At 40.5% G+C, this 21,839-nt stretch overlaps 2 protein-coding genes across 2 annotated transcripts; one reads left to right on the top strand and one right to left on the bottom strand.

Annotated features, from left to right (window-relative positions):
- The first annotated feature begins 519 nt into the window (after positions 1-519).
- LOC141587756 (putative F-box protein At3g47150) lies at positions 520-1,170 on the top strand. The gene is made up of 2 exons (XM_074409224.1): positions 520-802; positions 941-1,170. The coding sequence occupies exons 1-2, from the start codon at positions 520-522 to the stop codon at positions 1,168-1,170; spliced, it is 513 nt and encodes a 170-aa protein (XP_074265325.1).
- An 8,481-nt stretch (positions 1,171-9,651) lies between these two features.
- On the bottom strand, positions 9,652-12,083 carry LOC141658651 (uncharacterized). Its single transcript, XM_074465550.1, has 2 exons — positions 10,042-12,083; positions 9,652-9,931 (listed from the first exon to the last, which is right to left on the bottom strand). The coding sequence occupies exon 1, from the start codon at positions 11,116-11,118 to the stop codon at positions 10,495-10,497; it is 624 nt and encodes a 207-aa protein (XP_074321651.1). The 5' UTR covers positions 11,119-12,083; the 3' UTR covers positions 9,652-9,931; positions 10,042-10,494.
- Between the last annotated feature and the right edge of the window lie 9,756 nt (positions 12,084-21,839).

Raw genomic sequence — 21,839 nt, 5'->3', positions numbered from 1 at the left:
TCCCATCATCAATCTCATGGTTGTTAAAGCCGAATCGAAATATAATGGTGAAAGCGAAAAGTACTTGCCCTTGAATTGTGGGCTTGTATTATGGGCTTGTAGTGACCTGTTGTCAATTTTGGGAAGTCGTTCATATATCCAAGGACCAAGGGTAAGGCTTCTGCTAAGTTTCGTTGATTTAACTATTGTTTTTGGGTTGTTTATTTCCCAATTCCCATAGTATTACCGTCAATTTCATGTTGCAATTGCATTCGATTAATATCCCATCTTGCTACACAAAAACGGAAAAGTATTATTGTGATATACCGACTACATCCTAATATAAATCTATTTAATTTATCGTTTAATTCGATTCTTGTATAAACCCGTTTTACAACAAACTTTTAGGTGGATAAAATAAGAGAGATTTTTATTTATATACGGAGTGCATATTTATTTATATAAAGATTGATTTATTGATTACAGAGTAAAAGACTTATCCCTATAGAAGGCCCTATAGAAGGAAACATTGTTTTAACTATGCCCGTCGAAAGCGAAAAGAGCCCGAAGAAGGCGAAATCATCATCCTCAAACATACGCCATAGTTCCAAGTACTTACCCCTTGATGTGTGGGCAAGTATTATCGTCAATTTACCAGTGAAAACCCTGTTGAGATTCAGGTGCGTCTGTAAATCTTGGTGCTCCATTATTGATCACCCTGACTTTGCTTACACGAATCTTAAACTGTGCAAAATTGATTCGAACAAAAGTAAAATATTTGCCCTCGAAGGATTTGGATACCAAGGTGGAGTACTCTACCAAGGTGCAAGAAGATGCTTGTTGACAGTTCGTCAGGGCGACACTCTTCGAAAAACTGCCCATATTTTCGAGAGTTGTGACTGATACTATCTAGTAGGGAGATGTAATGAATTGTTGTTATTGAAACGGTTTGTTTATCCAGGCGATTTCAACCCTGTTTATGAAAAAGAAATGAGACTGTGGAACCCTTCTATTCGCAAATCGTTGTTAATTCCCCCTTGCCCGCTTGTCAATGCTGTCTACCTACTTGGGTTTGCCCCTCGCAGTAAGGACTATAAAATCATTGCGATTGATAATAATATTAACCGTCCAAAGAATTACTCGTATATTGCAGTTTATATAAGAAAGGTTAAAGTGTGTGTTATTGAATGAATGAAAGTGAGGTAATTACAAAGGTATATATACATGTTTGAGGAGGATCAATTATGGCTGAAATGGAGCCTTTGAAATATTATGTTCCTAAAATACAATATGAACATATCACTTAATTGAGGAGTTGATTGATAGTGTATCACTTGATTGATCTTTTGATATATTTTGTTGATTTGTTTCTTGCTTTGTAGGTATATGGTTAATACGCCCCCTCAAGATGAACGTCGTAGGTAGAAGTCCAATCTTGTCTCGCAGTTCTTGAAAGCGGTGCCTGTGGAGCGGCTTGGTGAGTGCATCTGCTAGTTGGTCTTTGCTTGCAACGTGTTGTATGCGAATGTGGCCTAGTTGAAGCTGTTCGCGAACAAAGTGAAAGGAGAGAGCCATATGTTTCATTCTTGAATGAAAGACCGGGTTCTTTGCATAGAGCGTGGCAGACATGTTGTCACAGTAGAGTGCCGGGGGCTTAGTGATGCTGATATTGAGTTCAGTGAGTAGATTTCGGAGCCATAGGACTTCGGTGGTGACAGAGGCAAGGGCTCTAAACTCAGCTTCGGTGGTAGAGAGAGCTAATCCACGTTGTTTCTTAGAGGACCATGAGATTGGGTTGCGACCAAGGTAGATGAGATAGCCGGTGGTGGATGTATATGAGTCTTTATCGCCAGCGAAGTCAGCATCGCAAAATGCATGAAGACAAAGAGGGGAAGTGCGATATAGTTGTATGCCATGCGTTTGAGTTCCCTGGAGATAACGAAGAAGACGTTTTAGTGCTAGCCAGTGAGTAGAAGTAGGGTGATGTAGAAATTGTGCAAGTCGATTGACTGTAAATGCAATATCAGGTCGTGTGAGAGAGAGATATTGTAAGCTCCCTACAATGGTGCGGTAATCCGAGTGGTCTTGTATTGGGTTGTGGTCTTCTCGTTTGAGAGGAGTATCGGTGATGATAGGCGTGGGATGGGGTTTTGCTTCTGACATTTTGAATTTAACTAGTAAGTCGTGTATGTATTTTGATTGGTTTAGATGAAGTCCAAGTGTATTTGGTGTGACTTTTATTCCAAGAAAATATGAAAGCGGTCCGAGGTCTTTTAGAGAAAAGCGTTGAGCTAATTTAGCAACAAAATTTTGTAAATGCTGATTGTTTGGACCCGTAATTATAATGTCATCGACGTAGACGAGCATATAAATATATACAGGTGGTATTGGTTTTTAGAATAAATAGAGAGGAGTCGGTAATTGATTGTTTGAAGCCATATGAAACAAGATATGTTTTTAACTCAGTGTACCAGGCTCGGGGAGCCTGTTTTAAGCCGTAAATTGCCTTGTTTAGCTTGCAAACAAAATCAGGTTTAGATATGTCAACGAAACCTTGCGGTTGTGCCATATATACGTCATCAGTTAGTGTGCCTTGTAAGAAGGCATTATTAATGTCCAATTGACGTAAGGACCAAGATTGAGTGACAGCGAGGGAGAGAATTAGACGGACTGTTGTTGGTTTTACGACTGGACTAAACGTTTCAGTGTAGTCAATGCCTGGTCGTTGGTGGAATCCTTTTGCGACGAGACGCGCTTTGTGTTGTTTGAGTGAGCCATCAGGGTTATATTTTATACGATAGACCCACTTGCAACCTACTATATTTTGAGACGGTTGTCGAGGAACTAAGGTCCAAGTCTTATTACGTTCAAGAGCTTGAAATTCCTCTTGCATAGCATGCCGCCAATGGGGTAGTACAAGAGCTTGTTTAACAGTATTGGGTAGCGAGTTGGCTGAAGGATGAGCGAGATTGGCATATCGTGGATTAGGTTTACGGATATTATTGTCAAGGCGGGTGACAATGGTACGACTAGGTGGATGTGGCGGGTTCGAAGGAATGGAGGAAGTGGTGGATGGTTGTGTAGATATAGGTGTGTCGGTGGGTGTGGAAGTCGTGAGAGGTGAGGTAGGAGTAGGTTGTGGTTGGCGACGGGTATAGACTTGAGTAATTGGTGGACGTTGGTAATGGGTATTGGATGGTGGAGCTTCTGTGGAGGCCGTGGAGGGTGAAGGGAGGATGGGAAGGACTAGTGAGCACCAATCGTCCGGATTAGTGTGGGTAGTTGTGGATGGTTCGGTGGCAATGAGGCGAGTGTAAGCAAACTCGTCTTCTATAAATTTAACATGGCGAGAGGTATATAAGCGATATTTTTTGGGGTCTAGACAATGATAAGCACTTTGGGTGGAAGAATATCCAACGAAAATGCATGGTGTGGAGCGGTAGTCGAGTTTGTGTTTTGTATAAGGCCGAAGCCATGGGTAATACAAACAACCAAAGTTGTGTAATTTAGTATAGTCGGGTTGTTTATTATGCAACAAAAAGTATGGGTTTTGACCATTTAACGTTTTAGTAGGGAGGCGGTTGATGAGGTAAGTGGCCGTACTAAAGGCAAATGGCCAAAAGGTGGTGGGTAGGCCTGCGTGAGAAAGGAGAGCGAGGCCGGTTTCAACTATGTGACGGTGTCTTCGTTCTGCATATCCATTATGTTCCGGGGTATGAGGCGGGGAAGTAAAATGACTTATCCCATTGTCAAGTAGATTGGGATTTAATTTTTGAAATTCTCCGCCGTTGTCGGAAAAAAATTGTCGTATTGGTGTTTTAAAATATTTTTCGACTAGTGCTTTAAAACGAAGAAATACTTGCGTGGTTTCGGATTTTTTTTTAAGCGGAAATAACCATACATATTTGCTAAAGTGGTCTACAAAAATAATGTAGTATTTATATTTTTCTCGTGATAGGACTGGGCTAGTCCATAGGTCGGAAAAAATAAGTTCGAGTGGAGCATTGGTTTTGAATGACGAGTTCGCAAATGGTAATTTGGTACTTTTGCTAATTAAACATGATTCACAGTACGCAAACTTTTCTAAATTAAATGGTAATTCTTTATTAATGGTTCTCAGTACATCATTTGTAGGATGACCCAGTTTATGATGCCACGAGATTGGAGATGAGCCGGGTTGATTTGAATAGACGGTTTTGCTTGACGGGCTCAACTCATAAATGCCGTGCTTAGCCTGTCCCTGGAGGATGGTTGCTCCTGTCGCTTTCTCCTTAACAAAAAAATGAGAAGAAGAGAAAATAACATAAGCGTTGTTTTCTTGACACAGTTGCGATATCGAAATTATATTACGTGAGATTTGTGGAACATGTAAAACATTAGATAATTTAATGGAAGAAGAAGGGAGAGTTAATGAACCTATATTAGCGATATTGAGTCCGTAGCCATCTCCAATAATGAGGTCGTCAGAACCGAGGTACGGCGAGTGTAGAGCAAGTGTGTCAAGATCGTATGTAACGTGATTGGATGCTCCACTGTCAAGCAAAAAATTGGGGTTTGGTGGTTGAATTGCGGCAGTGTGGGCTTGCGGTGATGGTTTGGGTTGACGGGTTGGAGGAGCAGGGAACACAATGGTGGGGAAAAGTTTTCGAAACAGCGGGCAATCAGCAATCACGTGACCCACCTGCCGGCACCATTGGCAGCGGCCTTTGAAGGGCCTGGGGTTTGGGTTGGTGGAGGATTGTCCAGCCGAGGGGTTGTAGGTTGAAGTGGAGTTGAAGTTGTTGCGGTTTTGGTTGCGATTTTGGTTGTTGTGACGGTAGTTAAGGTTGGCAGTGGGTTGGAAGGGGTCATTGGTTGGGTTTTGTTGGAGCAAGAGCTCGTGTTGAAGCAACTTCTCGTGAAGAGCTTCAAACGAGATTGGTGTATCTCGTGCTCGGACGACATCTATGACAGGTTTGAAGAGGTTGTAATCGAGGCCTTTGAGGACCTTGAAAACAACATCCTCGGGGTCTAGGACTTTGCCTAAGAGAGCTAATGGGTCTATACACGCCTTTATAGCGTGCATATATTCGGTTATGGACTGGTCAGCGGTTTTGAGAATCGAATCGAGACGATCCTTCAATTGTAGGATATGGGTGCGTGAGGGGTTTGCATATGTGTGAGCAAGAATGTCCCACGCCTCTTTCGAGGTGGTTGCGCGGACAATCATTGCTTGGATGGTGTCAGACAGAGTGCCCATTAAGGCACCGAGGATTAAGCCGTCTTGTTTTAGCCACGTATAATACGCGGGGTTTGGTTTCTCTGATTTGTCATCAGAGGTGATTGTGGGTGATGGTTGTGGGTGGCTGCCATCTATAAAGCCGAGAAGACTCAATCCAAAAAGGATGTGAGTCAGTTGAAATCGCCACGATGTGTAATTTGTCGATTTGAGTTTTACACAGTGGTTAAGGTTGAGCGATGTGAGGGGAGTGGTGTTGTCGTGGGGGTTGGGTACGGTATTCTGGGTGGTTTGATTCATGATTGCAGGTGGTGGAGTGGGTTGAGCAGTAGGTGTATGTCGGCGTTTGAAGGTGGCAGATCGTGGGCAGAGGCGGAAGGAAGGTGTTTTGTTGGATCGTTTAAGGCCTTTGGATACCATATAAGAAAGGTTAAAGTGTGTGTTATTGAATGAATGAAAGTGAGGTAATTACAAAGGTATATATACATGTTTGAGGAGGATCAATTATGGCTGAAATGGAGCCTTTGAAATATTATGTTCCTAAAATACAATATGAACATATCACTTAATTGAGGAGTTGATTGATAGTGTATCACTTGATTGATCTTTTGATATATTTTGTTGATTTGTTTCTTGCTTTGTAGGTATATGGTTAATAGTTTATACCCTCAACAATCAACAATGGTGTGTTAGAAATAATAATGACCCTCAGCGGATTTATGTCCCACCGACTGCTTTCTATTTCCAAGGGGCTGCGCATTGGTTCGGACGGGATCCACTTGTGGAGAACCAACATCAGTGTGAACTAACTCATCTTGTTTCTTTTAACTTTGATTCGGAAAAATTCACCTTTTTGGAAATTCCAAGGGATTCGAAAGAAACAGATATCACGAGGTTTTTGTTTATTCTTGGGGAATCGCTGGCAATTTTTAGTGTTACTCAAGAAAGATCAAGAATATGGGTGCTGGAGCAGGGGAGGAGCGGAAAGGGGGTATGGACTGAATGGTTTTCAAGACGTTCCAATGGTGATACTTATTATTTATTCAGTAACTCTTGGTCATATTCGCCACTCTTTTATGAAACTGATGGAGAAAGGTATTTTATTATTGGGAAGAAGTCTTATAATATTGACAGTGGGCGAGTGAAAGAGCTCGGAAAATCTATGAGCGGTTATTTGGATTTGGGAATGTATATGGAGAGCTTGGTATTGTGGAAAGGATACGGAGCTGAGGATATGACTTCTTTCCCATGAATACGAGACTATTACTACTCATATCACACTTATGGATGGTTATGGGAAGACCGTGTACTGGTAATTGGTAGACGATGATACGTGAATCGCTACTCGTCTGTTCTTTTAGCTTTGATTAATTAGCCAGAATAACTATTAGTTCAAGTTATAGTTGCTGTTGTTTAATGTTTAATTCATTATAGCTGAGGATAACGTTGGTTCTTTTTTTCCTGGAAACTTTGCTATTTTAATTCCTCTGACCAACTTTTTTTTTTTTTTTTTGACAGTTGGTCCTCTGACCAACTTTGATTGTCACTCGAGTGACCTAACGAACAGGATGAGCAGTATGAATATTTGATGTTGCCTACTCACATCATCCACACGGTTATGGCATACTGGGGGCGTCTATGTTGGAGTATAAATCCACTTGTGAGTCCCACATCGGTGAAAGAGAGAGAGATTGTCTATCTTATAAGGCCTAGGGGTGTTTCTCCCATTGCCAATTGGTTTTGGGAGATAAGAGCATTCTTGGGCTTGTGAGTTAGACTTCTCTCCTCCACCGCGGGTAAGGCCAAACCCATCTCGTGTTTATTAGTCTAATGCTCTATCTAGCCACGGGCGTGGGAACCGGACCTCCAGTCTTGGTCACCAAATTTACAAGCTTTAATATTGATGAAATCCAATACACATCTAGAAGTACACAAATTCTTGTTTGTGACAGCACATATCCGTCACTCTTGAGTGACGGATACCATTTTACCTCACAAAGTACCCACTTTTTCTCTCTCTGCAACACTATTCATGTGGTCCCCTTTCTCCACTAACCCATTTTGTTACCATTTTAACTCACAAAATATTCGCTACAAATGGTAACCCGTCACAAGGGAGACCAATTGCTAGAAGTATAGTACACTTGTGCATACATTTGAATTTACAAGCTTTAGTATAGTCATAATCTACAATGTGAATAGTCAAGATATGCATATGTATTATAAGTTTTTCCATACTTCAAAAGTTACAATATCCTAATTTCATAGTTAATTAAGATTCCCTTACCTTTTTTTTTTATGTAGACCATACGGTTTAATCCGGATTCGAGTCGGGTAGGACCATTAGGGAGGTAAAACTCTCCCTCATGAGTTTTAACACTGCTGCATTCCCAAGGGTCGAACACGAGATCTCTGATTAAGTGAACAACCCTTTGTCAATTAATCTAAGTGCTCACGGGTAGATTCCCTTACCTGTTAAGCAACACTTAAACAGTGAGATAATAAAGGGTTAAAAACCACGCCAAAACAAACAAAATTATTAGCAGCTAGTCTTCTCCGTCTTGATATTAAAACGGGTCATATATCACCCCTCATGGGTATATAGCACAAATATGAATATTTTTGGCCGGTTTTAAGCTTAAGAGGGATAATTTCGTACTTTCGTCTTATACAATAATTCCTCTTAAAAGAAGTAAATAAATGACCAGGACAGCCCGATAGACGCAGTACATTCTTCGCTTGATATAGAGAAAGGTATGTAATAATTAGTTATTTTCTTAGTAGGGTAATAATAATAATTTGTTATGAAATATTATTATGTAATATTATATGGATGTCCATATGTTGGGATATTCTAGAGATATTATATTATGGAAATTTTACCCTATTGTATGTGTATATATAAACCCCTCATAATGCAATAATACATAGTTTTCTCTCGTTTTTCCTCTCTATGTCTTCTCTCTACAATCCTCCCATGTCTTATTTCACAACACGTTATCAATAACTGAGCGTAAAAGAATTAATTGTCTTAATTTATTCGTATATTATTAAGATATGATAATCAGGAGCTGATTAGGTACGTTTTTGCCATCTAATTTATTTCTTTTGCGAGTAGGTGGTTCTGGTTTACAAATTTTTAAGGACAACTTGCTTTACAAGTAGGGATGGCAATTATGACCCAAACCGAACCGAACCCGAATCGAACCGAAGGAAAAAATTCGATCCAAACCCACTATTTAAAAACCCATTCCCGATCCACTATTTAAAAACCCATATCCATATCCACTATTGGAAACCCGAACCAAATCCAAACCTGATCCATTCATACCCGAATCCGATCCAAATGGATATTATTGAAAATTTAGGCTTTACTAACCTTGAAATTTAAATTTTCTTATATAAGATTAAATTTTTATGTAGTCAAATCAAGTTTCGTATTGAGGTTTGGATTATGTAGTGGATCGGGTATGGATTTGGAGCGGGTATGGGTTTGAAAAAAGTATAATGGATCGGGTATGGATTTTAAAATTTTGGATATGAATCGGGTATGGATATGGATCTGTGATCCAATAAGTAAGTGGATCGGGTTTGGATCTAGCAAAACCCGATCCAACCCGACCCATTGCCATCCCTATTTACAAGATAATTAGTACTCGTATTTGGTTTATTGATGAAAATAATTCAATCAGATTCTAATTTATGACTTAATCAACCATCGCCACAAACATACTCTAATATTTGCTACAAATCCATTACAAACGAAACAAAAATTTATTGTCGGCTTTAATGATTATACTGGTATGTCATGGCTTATAATGTTGGCCTACATTCACAAGGCCACGCTATTCAATTGCTTCAGGCGTAGTCTTATAATGTCTCTGTCATCTATTATAGTGAAATAAAGACATTATCTGACTCTTATTTTAGAATTAGAACATGTTACATTAAAAATAGTCTAGTAAAACGAAATCCCTAGGTTTATAGTTTTACGTATTTTTATTTTGATCTTGTAGTTTATTTGGAGGGATTTTATAATGGAGTATATAATGATTATATATGTTAGTCTTATAGAATGTATATATTTTGGACCTGAAATTCCATATTAGTGATCAACTTTGAAAAAGGACATATCTAATAATTTTTGACTAGAAGTTTCAAAAGATTTATTTTATAAAGATGAGTAGATATTTTATATTATAACTTTGGCCAGAAGTTCAAAGTTTTAAAGGTGTGTAATAATTTAACACCGTCTCGTCAGTACAATATATTCATATTGTATAAGTGTAAGTGGCTAGAAGTGTACGAGTGTCGGACACGGGTACGGATCCGAGTGTCGGGTACTCCGAGGTTGGAAATAACAGACACGGGGACACTGTCCATTTTTTGGACACGAGTACGGGGACACTATCAAATTTTTGGACACGGGTACGGGGACACGGTTGATATTTACAAAAAAAAAATGTAACTTTCAAACTGAAATTAAAAAATACCAAATGCATAAATTATTCATCCGAAAAGCAAGCAAAAAGCATTAAAAAGTAGCAATTGTAAATTGTTCAACAACCCAAAAACATTAAAAAGTAGCAGCAAGCAAAAAACAAAACTCTCTGGAATATAAAACTACAAATTCAACTTCATGGCTTCATGCGCCTTCATCATCAAAGGACATGGCCTCCAAAACGGGATCATCCAAAGATATATTAGCGGCCTCAAGCTCGACATTATCTCCTCCTATATAGACAAGAAATAAACCCAGTTAGTCTTAAATCTTAATCGAAAAGAACATTATGAATAACATATGATACTACTTACTAGTATAACATTAGAATTCGAAATCTTACCAACATCCCAATACTTAGATGGACCATCCATGTACTCTTTTTCTTTCCTCGACAACAATCGAAGGTTGTTGTGTACATACACCAAGTCTTCGACACGATGCGAGGTGAGTTTGTTCCTTTTAACGCTTTAAATAGCGCCATAAATGCTCCAGTTCCTCTCGCAGCAAGAAGAGGATGTTGGTTATGTGAAAACAATTTGAAAGCCACAGCTTGCAACAGTGGTGCAAAAGACCCATAATTTGCCCACCAAGAAAGTGGATCTTCATAAGATCTTGCAGCAATCACATGAGGTTGACCAAAATAATCCAATCCGAAAGAAAATGAGCCATATTCTTTGTACACATTTCTCACATCATCTTGATTTTGGAATAACCTTTGAAAATACAAGTCTCTGTTTTGAGAGACTTCTTCATCCTCATTAGGGGACACTCTACGGACCCTATTCTTACCTTCTTAAAGCCATTCCTCACTATAGTACTTAGGAACTAGGGAATGCGCTAGACAGTGAAGTGGGGTATTACTTTTGTTCCACCTAGTTTCTATGAGCTGTTGTATTGCATCAAAGAAGGTTGATTGACCAGTTTTTAAATCTAATCCCTCATGTTCCAAGGCTCTAACTTTCACCTCGTCAATCACATTGTCCCACATGTCGTACACTAGATGTAAGACACATGAATCCTTATCTGTAACCCTCAGAAAATCCACCATAGGTTCAGTAAAATTCAACAGATATTCAAGCTTATCCCACCAAGCATCACTCAAAAGTGTCTCTTTAACTTCTCTATCTTTCAACTCGACAGGGGTTTTGCCATTAACTCTAAACTTTTTCCAATCAGCATCCACAACTGTGTTTATTAAAACTTCTTTCACATTACTAAATCCAGTAGCCATAACAGTATTAGAAGCAAACCTAGTCTCAGCAACTTTAAGTAACTTCACAGGTGAATGTCGGTTAAAAATTGACCGAGATATAGTGTGGATCAAAATGAAGTAGTTAATGTCCCTTACTTGATTAGCTAATTCACTAATCCACATACACTCAGAATAATGGAGACTTTTCTCACTAGGTTCACACATTGCTTTAATAACCAAGTTCAAACAATGTACAACACATGGTGTCTAGAATATATGAGGACATTTAGCTTCAATTAACGCACCTGCTGCCTTATAGTTTGAAGCGTTATCGATCACTACCTGAACAACATTAGATGGACCAATTTCTTCCATAGCCCCCATAAACAGTTGAGAAATATATGCAACATCTTTAACATTATATTCAGCATCAATGGCCTTCAAAAACATGGGACCAGCAGCTGAAGACACCATAATGTTGATCAAAGGCCTTGATTGTCGGTCAGACCAACCATCAGAGCATATAGACGCCCCCTTCTTTTTCCAGCTATCTCTAATAGGCTGCAACAATCTCTCAACATGCTGTTTTAATTGAGACAAAAGTGTGGTGCGAAGTCTGTTGTAAGTGGGGGGTGGCCAGCAACACGGCCATTAGCTAACTTTTTGGAGAAGCTCCTAAAATAAGGATTTCTAGCAAAGTTGAATGGTAGGGCGGCAGTGTAAAACATTAATACGCACTCTTTATCAAACTCATCTCTCTCAATGACATTAAAAGAAAGTTCGAGAGCACCTTTCCGCTTCTTATGTTGAACCAAGTCAGAAGGTTCGCCATTCTTGAGGTACAGTTGCTTTTGAACAGCATTTTGCTCGGCTGCTTTCCTCCTCCTTTCCGCCACTTCGTGCTCGAGTTTAATCTGGGCAAGCACTTCATTCGGAAGATTCGGACAACTTTTCACTCCGACATTAGAAACATGTAAGAGGTGTGCCTTTACTTTCGAGTAAGAGTCGTTCACTATTTTATTACAATACTTGCATTGCCATTTCCGATTGCCACCACCGTTGATGGGAGTTCTGATTATGTCGACGTGGCTCCATAAAGGTGAAGCATCAAACCCCCTCTTTGGAAGTGGTCGAGTTGCCATGGTGGTATTACTGAATACTGATTTGCTGGTATACTGAAATTGGTACCTGCATAGTAAAATTGAAGATAATGAGTTTCTAAATTAATTCGTACCTAGTGCAAGTTTGTTACCAACATACACAATAATTAATAAAATTTGCTCCATTAATCAAAGAGAGCTTCTAAACTAAACTCAGAAAAACAAAAATATAGAGGAATAGAGAATGATAATTACTTACTTTGCTCGGTGTGTTCTTCCATGGAAAATTAGGCTCTCTATTTATAGGGCAAAAGATGGTGTAAATTAGGAAGAAGATCACATTTTTATCTTTGATTGCTAAATTAACTTGGATATTTTGCTTAGATGCCGGATTTAGTGCAATTTTAAAGTTTTTGAGAACAAATTTCATTGTGATTTGATTTGTTCCCTTTTTGGTGCAAAGCTGCTAGTGAATCTTTCAATGTGAAGAGTAAAACGATCGTTTTAGGTTTTAAGTAGGAATGATTGAGTCACGAGCCCATTAGGCCCTTTAAGCTAGCTTGTATCAATAGCATGTGTTTTATGGTTTACTCGGGTTTATCGGTTAAGAGTTACTAAGTCACACTTATGATTTCACGGTTTCTCGAGTTTATCGGTTGAGAGTTACTAAGGTGGTGTTTGGCCAAGCTTTAAAAGCGTTTTTGTAAATTAAAAAGCTAAAGTTTGGCCAAACAATATAAATTAGAGATATCAAAAACTACTTTTTAGAAGTCAAAAACTGATTATTGACCCCAAAAAGTAGAAGTAGATATTTTCTACTTCTCATTCTACTTTTTACAAAAACGCCAAATACTTCAGTTATTTTCACCTTGCGCCAAAAATCCCAATTATTTGCGCCTTTTTTTTTGTCTCCAGAAAAACATTACCCCTTATATATGAATAATGGTATGGTATGTTCCATCTTCTCTCTCCTACTCAATTCATTGCCTCTCTGACATATAGCATCGAAGTATCAGGTAATCAATCACTAATTCCAACTATTTTTACTGCTATAATCTTACTTCTATGATCTTATACTCCCTCCGTCCCAATATTTTGTTTACCGTTAATTAAAATATAGGACAGAGAATATAAAAAGTAAATGATCGGCTTCTCATCATCCCCCACATTCTGAAATTTTTATTTGTTATTATTTTTTAGGCATGAATATTTTTGTATAGGTTTTGTGAAATTAATACAGTGATATTCATCAATATTCAATAATCTTAGTGGTGTGGCAAAATTGATTACTTTAATTGGGGTAAGCAAAGGAAGATAAATAGTAATCGGATTCAAGGATTTTTTTAACTGTTCATGTTCAATATCATATTTCCAAGCTTAATCTAAGTTGGTAATCATGGTTCAAATGTTATTAGATAAGTGCATCTATAATTCTAATTTTATAAGATAAGTGTATCTCTAATTATAATCTAAGCTTTAAAATTGCACTAAATCCGGCATCTAAGCAAAATATCCAAGTTAATTTTGTAGAGAATCCTTGACTTATTCTCACAATTGATTTAGTTACCCAATTGTAGATATTTCCTCCTATATTTAAGTGTGAATATCTTCTCCTTATCTAGGTAGTTATGTACATTATATCCTATATAAAGTCCCTAATTGTAACCCTATTATTCATCAATGAATTAATACTAATTCACATTACTTACATGGTATCAGGAGAAAGGTCAATCCTCCTTACCTAAACCCTAAAAAAAACACACATATCAAACTGCCCCCGTCTCGACTCCTCTCAATGTCGAGCCACAGCATTCCCAATTCCGACGAGCCGGCTAACCCATTAGTCCTCGTCAATCACCACTCCGTCGCTAAACTCGATGGATCGAACTACCAACAATGGCGTCTTCAACTTGAGTCGCTCCTCCTTGGTTACGGTCTATTCGGCTACGTTGACGGCAGTATCCGCGCACCTCCGATGACAGTCGAAGGCACCGACAAACAACCCGTCCCTAACAAGGCTTATGCTACTTGGTTCCGTCAAGACAAACTTCTCTTCGGCACCGTGGCTAGCACCCTTGCCCCTGACGTTAGTCCCCTCCTTAACCGCCTCACCACTACCAAGGAAGCGTGGGATGTCCTTGCGGCCGCCTACGCTCGTCCCTCTCGAGGCCATATCAAACAACTTAAGCACAAACTTAAACACATTACCAAAGGCTCGTCTACCATTAACGAGTACATGACCAAGATTAAGACCACCGTCGATGAGTTGGCTCTGTTGGGAACCGTGATTTCTCCTGAAGATGTCACGGATCAAATTCTTGACGGACTCGACTCATCGTATCAATCCGTAATTGATGCAGTGAATGCCCGTGATGACCCCATACCCTTTCCCGACTTGCTCGAAAAATTAATCAGGAAAGAGCTAACCATCTCCCAAGCCGCCCCGTCCCAATCATCCTATACCCCCATCGCCCACCCCACTCAGGCTCGCCACACCCTCCACAACACCACTCCTCACTCCACCCCGCCTCCATCCACCCAACCCAACACCCAAAACAGCAACCAAAACCCCAAAAACCCATTTCGTGGCAAATGCCAATGGTGTCACGAAACGGGTCATACCCTTGCGTTTTGCCCTGTCTTCAAATCCCTGTATCCCAACATCACCGTGTCGCGCTACACTCGTACACCGCAACCTCAGGCCCACCCCACCGAACTCTCCCCTGCCCAACCCAAACCTTGGTTACTTGACAGTGGTGCCTCTCACCACGTCACCGCTGACCTCGATAACCTATCCCTCCACCACCCCTACGATGGCACGGATGAAATCGTTATAGGCGACGGCTCGAGACTTCCCATTTCTCACGCGGGTTCTGCTCAATTACCAACTCCCTCTCGCTCATTTACTCTTAATAATGTTCTTTTAGTTCCGCAAATGAAAAAAAAATATAATTTCTGTCTCCCAATTTTGTCTTGATAATAATGTTCTAATTAATTTTTCTCCTTCGTGTTTTGTCGTGAAGGACTCTAATTCTGGAGCGGTTCTTTTCTCGGGACCGGCGCAAGACGGAGTTTACTACTGGCCGACGTCGTCTCCTCAAGTCAACACCGTTGCTCGCCCCAACCCGGATCTCCATCACCGCTTCGGTCACCCCCATTTATCAGTCTTTAATAAAATTTGTTCTAGTTTGGATTCTACGTTATTGAACTCAAAATATTTCCCTGTTTTGGATACTTTTCATGCTTGCAATATTTATAAGTCTCACAAATTGCCATTCACTCCCTCGTCTCTTACCTCGACCCATCCCCTCGACGTTGTTTTTAGTGACTTATGGACCTCCCCGGTTTTATCTTACGACCTTTACAAATACTATGTAATTTTTGTTGATCACTACACGAAATTTACATGGCTATTTCCCTTAAAAAAAAAATTCGACACTCACGCCATATTTCTACAATATAAAGCAACCGTCGAAAAACAATTCTCCCATCCCATCCGCACCTTCTACTCTGATAATGGTGGTGAATTTGAGAAACTTAAGCCTGATTTTGCTAAATTTGGTATCCAACACTTAACCTCTCCCCCACATACCCCTGAGCACAACGGTTTTGCGGAACGACATCATCGCCACCTCGTGGACACCGGTCTTGCGCTTCTCCATCACGCCTCCATGCCTCTTGACTACTGGCCTCACGCCTTTCATACCGCCGTTTATCTAATAAATCGTATGCCCACTCCCACTTTAAATAATATCTCTCCTTATTTTCGTTTATTCAACTCCCATCCTAAATATCATAATTTTCACAATTTCGGTAGTCTATGTTTCCCGTGGCTTAGACCGTACTCTACACACAAAATGGACCCCCGTTCCATCCCCTGTGTCTTTATCGGATATGCCCCTCACCAACATGCCTACCAATGTCTTGACCCGTCCACAAACCGAATATATACCTCGCGTCATGTTCGATTTGTTGACACCGACTACCCATTCCACAAATTAAACCAAACCCGGCCCACCCTTCCTTCCTCCACCGATTGGATCACCGTTACCATTCCCCTTATAACCCAACCCGTGACCCCTGACACCCCAACCCCCACCCCTGCACCGTCTACTACCACCCAACCAGCCACCACCCCTACCTCCCCTGCCGCCCCCACCCCACCACCGCCACCTCCGCCCCCACCCCCTCCCCCTCATTCCCATGGCACACGTGCCTCACACAACATATTCAAACCTATCAACAAAATGAACCTCTCCGCTCACCTCGCTCCCATCGAACCAAAAACTACCAAACAGGCCCTCATTGATCCTCTATGGCGCGCTGCTATGGAGGAACAATTTCTCGCCCTCAAAAAAAATGGCACCTGGGAACTTGTGCCCCCAAACCCGTCCCAAAACATTGTGGGTTGTAAATGGGTCTATCGAACCAAATTCAACCCCGATGGCTCCATTCACAAACACAAAGCCCGTCTTTTTGCGAAGGGATTCCACCAACGCCCCGGTCTTGACTACAATGAAACCTTTAGCCCGGTTATTAAACCCGCCACGGTCCGTTTGTTGTTAAGTCTTGCCGTCACCAATAACTGGCCTCTTCGACAACTAGACATCAATGACGCGTTTCTACAGGGCACTTTGATGGATGAAGTCTACATGGCCCAACCGGCTGGCTTTGTTGATCCAGCTAACCCGACCCATGTTTGTCGCCTTCGCAAGGCCCTCTATGGCCTGAAACAAGCGCCTCGCGCTTGGTACAATGAGCTCCGCTCCTTCCTGCTCCAAAACGGGTTCAAGAACTTTGTCTCGGATACATCACTATTCGTCTATCTTGCTGATTTCTCTATTTTTGTTTTGGTGTATGTCGATGATATTATCATTATAGGTTCTTGTCCGACTAAAGTTGCAGGTTTTATTGATTCTCTTGCTCAACGGTTTTCCCTCAAAGACCTTGGCACTCTAGCTTATTTCTTGGGTGTCGAAGTCCAACCATGTCCCGCGGGTTTGTTCCTAAATCAACGGAAGTACACCAGTGATTTACTTGCCCGTGCTAATATGCTCGATGCTAAGTCCGCTTCCTCTCCCATGGACTCCTCGGTTGATCTTCAAGCTCGGGACAGTCCTCCCTATGAGAATCCGACGGAGTTTCGTGCTCTCCTTGGCGGTCTTCAGTATCTTTCGTTGACCCGCCCCGACATTGCTTTTCCCGTAAACAAGTTGTCCCAGTTCATGCATCAACCGACACTTTGTCACTGGAATGCCCTCAAGCGCTTGTTGCGCTACCTGGTTGGCACGGTCTCTCATGGGATTACTATCTTTCGCGACTCGCCACTGTCTCTTCATGCTTACTCCGACTCCGCCTGGGGTGATCAAGGTGACCTCACGTCTACTGCGGCGTACATTACCTACCTTGGTCGCAATCCCATCTCTTGGAGCTCCAAAAAGTAACGGACAGTAGCTCGCTCATCGACAGAGGCCGAGTATCGCTCGGTCGCCAACGTTTGCGCTGAAATCACTTGGCTCACGAATTTACTTCAAGAGCTTCGTGTCAAGCTCCCTGCTTCTCCGGCTATCTATTGCGACAACCTTGGTGCCACGAATCTTAGTGCTAACCCCGTGTTTCATTCTCGGATGAAGCATGTTGCACTCGATTATCATTTTATTCGGGAAAAGGTCCAATCCGGCTCTGTTCGAGTGGTCCCTGTTGCCAACGACGACCAACTCGCTGACGCTCTAACCAAACCTCTTCCTCGACCTTGGTTTGTCATGTTGATGTCCAAGATTGGTCTCTCTGATCGGCCGTCCATCTTGCGGGGGGATGTAGAGAATCCTTGACTTATTCTCACAATTGATTTAGTTACCCAATTGTAGATATTCCTCCTATATTTAAGTGTGAATAGCTTCTCCTTATCTAGGTAGTTATGTACATTGTATCCTATATAAAGTCCCTAATTGTAACCCTATTATTCATCAATGAATTAATACTAATTCACATTACTTACAAATTTAGCAATCAAAGATAAAAATGTGATTTTCTTCCTAATTTACACCATCTTTTGCCCTATAAATAGAGAGCCTAATTTTCCATGGAAGAACACACCGAGCAAAGTAAGTAATTATCATTCTCTATTCCTCTATATTTTTGTTTTTCTGAGTTTAGTTTAGAAGCTCTCTTTGATTAATGGAGCAAATTTTATTAATTATTGTGTATATTGGTAACAAACTTGCACTAGGTACGAATTAATTTAGAAACTCATTATCTTCAATTTTACTATGCAGGTACCAATTTCAGTATACCAGTAAATCAGTATTCAGTAATACCACCATGGCAACTCGACCACTTCCAAAGAGGGGGTTTGATGCTTCACCCTTATGGAGCCACGTCGACATAATCAGAACTCCCATCAACGGTGGTGGCAATCGGAAATGGCAATGCAAGTATTGTAATAAAATAGTGAACGACTCTTACTCGAAAGTAAAGGCACACCTACTACATGTTTCTAATGTCGGAGTGAAAAGTTGTCCGAATCTTCTGAATGAAGTGCTTGCCCAGATTAAACTCGAGCACGAAGAGGCGGAAAGGAGGAGGAAAGCAGCCGAGCAAAATGCTGCTCAAAAGCAAATGTACCTCAAGAATGGCGAACCTTCTGACTTGGTTCAACATAAGAAGCAGAAAGGTGCTCTCGGACTTTCTTTTAATGTCATTGAGAGAGATGAGCTTAATAAAGAGTGCGCATTAATGTTTTACACTGCCGCCCTACCATTCAACTTTGCTAAAAATCCTTCTTTTAGGAGCTTCTGCAAAAAGTTAGCTAATGGCCGTGTTGCTGGCTATACACCCCCCACTTACAATAGACTTCGAACCACACTTTTGTCTCAATTAAAACAGCATGTTGAGAGATTGTTTCAGCCTATTAGAGATAGCTGGAAAAAGAAGGGGGCGTCTATATGCTCTGATGGTTGGTCTGACCGACAATCAAGGCCTTTGATCAATATTATGGTGGCTTCAGCTGCTGGTCCCATGTTTTTGAAGGCCATTGATGCTGAATATAATGTTAAAGATGTTGCATATATTTCTCAACTGTTTATGTGGGTTGTGGAAGAAATTGTCCATCTAATGTTGTTCAGGTAGTGATCGATAACGCTTCAAACTATAAGGCAGCAGGTGCGTTAATTGAAGCTAAATGTCGTCATATATTCTAGACACCATGTGTTGTACATTGTTTGAACTTGGTTATTAAAGCAATGTGTGAACCTAGTGAGAAGAGTCTCCATTATTCGGAGTGTATGTGGATTAGTGAATTAGCTAATCAAGTAAGGGACATTAACTACTTCATTTTGAACCACACTATCTCTCGGTCAATTTTTAACTGACATTCACCTGTGAAGTTACTTAAAGTTGCTGAGACTAGGTTTGCTTCTAATACTCTTATGGCTACTCGATTTAGTAATGTGAAAGAAGTTTTAATAAACACAGTTGTGGATGCTGATTAGTTTAGAGTTAATGGCAAAACCCCTGTCGAGTTGAAAGATAGAGAAGTTAAAGAGACACTTTTGAGTGATGCTTGGTGGGATAAGCTTGAATATCTGTTGAATTTTACTGAACCTATGGTGGATTTTCTGAGAGTTACAGATAAGGATTCATGTGTCTTACATCCAGTGTACGACATGTGGGACAATGTGATTGACGAGGTGAAAGTTAGAGTCTTGGAACATGAGGGATTAGATTTAAAAACTGGTCAATCAACCTTTTTTGATGCAATACAACATCTCATAGAAACTAGGTGGAACAAAAGTAATACCCCACTTCACTGTCTAGCGCATTCCCTAGTTCCTAAGTACTATAGTGAGGAATGACTTTAAGAAGGTAAGAATGGGGTCCGTAGAGTGTCCCCTAATGAGGATGAAAAAGTCTCTCAAAACAGAGACTTGTGTTTTCAAAGGTTATTCCAAAATCAAGATGATGTGAGAAATGTGTACAAAGAATATGGCTCATTTTCTTGCGGATTGGATTATTTTGGTCAACCTCATGTGATTGCTGCAAGATCTTATGAAGATCCACTTTCTTGGTGGGCAAATTATGGGTCTTTTGCACCACTGTTGCAAGCTGTGGCTTTCAAATTGCTTTCACAACCAACATCCTCTTTTTGCTGCGAGAGGAACTGGAGCATTTATGGCGCTATTCAAAGCGTTAAAATACAAACTCGCCTCGCAACGTGTCGAAGACTTGGTGTATGTACACAACAACCTTCGATTGCTGTCGAGGAAAGAAAAAGAGTACATGGATGGTCCATCCAAGTATTAGGATGTTGGTAAGATTTCGAATTCTAATGTTATACTAGCAAGTAGTATCATATGTTATTCATAATGTTCTTTTCGATTAAGATTTAAGACTAACTAGGTTTATTTTTTATTTATATAGGAGGAGATAATGTCGAGCTTGAGGCCGCTAATATATCTTTGGATGATCCCGTCTTGGAGGCCATGTCCTTTGATGATGAAGGCGCATGAAGCCATGAAGTTGAATTTGTAGTTTTATACTCCAGAGAGTTTTTTTTTGTTTGCTGCTACTTTTTAATGTTTTTGGGTTGTTGAACAATTTACAATTGATACTTTTTATTGCTTTTTGTTTGCTTTTCGGATGAATAATTTATGCATTTGGTATTTTTTAATTTCAGTTTGAAAGTTACATTTTTTTTTTGTAAATGTCAACCGTGTCCCCGTACCCGTGTCCAAAAAATGGACAGTGTCCCCGTGTCTGTTATTTCCAACCTCGGAGTACCCGACACTCGGATCCGTATCCGTGTCCGACACCTGTACCCGAGTCCGAGTAACATAGGACAGGGGTATAAAGCATAGGGGTATAAAGCATATGAGAGGAACAAAAGGGAAAAGAGGGAGTTCATGTTATCGCTTTCAATGATAAAATGAATAAATCCGACACGAATTACATTTTCCTTGTCCTGGTCAATTTAATTTCCACGGAAATCCGAACTTCTCTGGTTAAACCAAAAATCCCCTAATGAAGTTTTGGAACTCAATTTGGAATTGAATTCGGACATCACGACCATAAAATTAATTCTGGATTTTCAAACACTACCTAAAATGTTCGATAGAGAATTAGAGAGATTGGGAGTGGTAATTCCTTTTAGAATCGAAGTAAATAAATGACCAGGACCGTTTAGACGGAGTAGGTTCTTCGCCTCCCATAAAGAAAAGGTGATAATTAGGATCTTTTTGTAGAGGTGGTCAAATACTCAAATGCGGGCTTGGGCTAAACATAAGCCGCAGAGCTGGGCTAGCATGATTTTTTTGGCCCACGGATGTGCGGGTTCACGGGTTTTGGACAGATTTATGGGCTGGGCCTTTGTAAATTTCGGAAATACGTTGCCCAAGCCCAGCTTTGTTAGTGGGCGGGGCGGGACGGGCCTACCGTCCGTGACGACCTCTACTTCTCATCTTGCATTCGATGCTTTAATCAACACATCACCGTTATATAGAAAACCCTCGTTTAACTCTGCTCATCATCAATTTTGGGAGTATTACGGCGGAACTCAAATTCTATGGCGGCGTATTTAGCCCCCGAAGTTTGTAGACAAATTCTCGCAAATTTACCAGTGGAAACCCTATTGAAATTTTGATGCGTATGTAAATCTTGGTGCTCTATTATAGATCACCCTGGCTTCATTTACACGCATCTAACATGTCGAAAAGTCGATTCAAACATGAGTAAAATATTTGCCCACGAGAGGAGGGAAAGCCAAGGAAGAAAAGTATGGTTGTTGACAGTTTATCGAGGCAATATTATTAAGAAAACTGTTATCTTTCTGAAGAGCTCCGAATCGTACCA

The sequence above is a fragment of the Silene latifolia genome, chromosome 6, assembly GCF_048544455.1.
Source record: "Silene latifolia isolate original U9 population chromosome 6, ASM4854445v1, whole genome shotgun sequence".
In the NCBI taxonomy this organism is placed as follows: Eukaryota; Viridiplantae; Streptophyta; class Magnoliopsida; order Caryophyllales; family Caryophyllaceae; genus Silene; species Silene latifolia.
This window is presented reverse-complemented; position numbering and strand designations above follow the sequence as displayed.

Excerpts from the sequence above, each read along its gene's own strand:
- LOC141587756 (XM_074409224.1), top strand. The coding sequence starts at position 520 with ATGCCCGTCGAAAGCGAAAAGAGCCCGAAGAAGGCGAAATCATCATCC. Across the intron at positions 803-940 it reads AGGTGGAGTACTCTACCAAG|GCGATTTCAACCCTGTTTAT; the intron begins GTGCAAGAAGAT and ends TTGTTTATCCAG.
- LOC141658651 (XM_074465550.1), bottom strand. The coding sequence starts at position 11,118 with ATGTGTGAACCTAGTGAGAAAAGTCTCCATTATTCTGAGTGTATGTGG.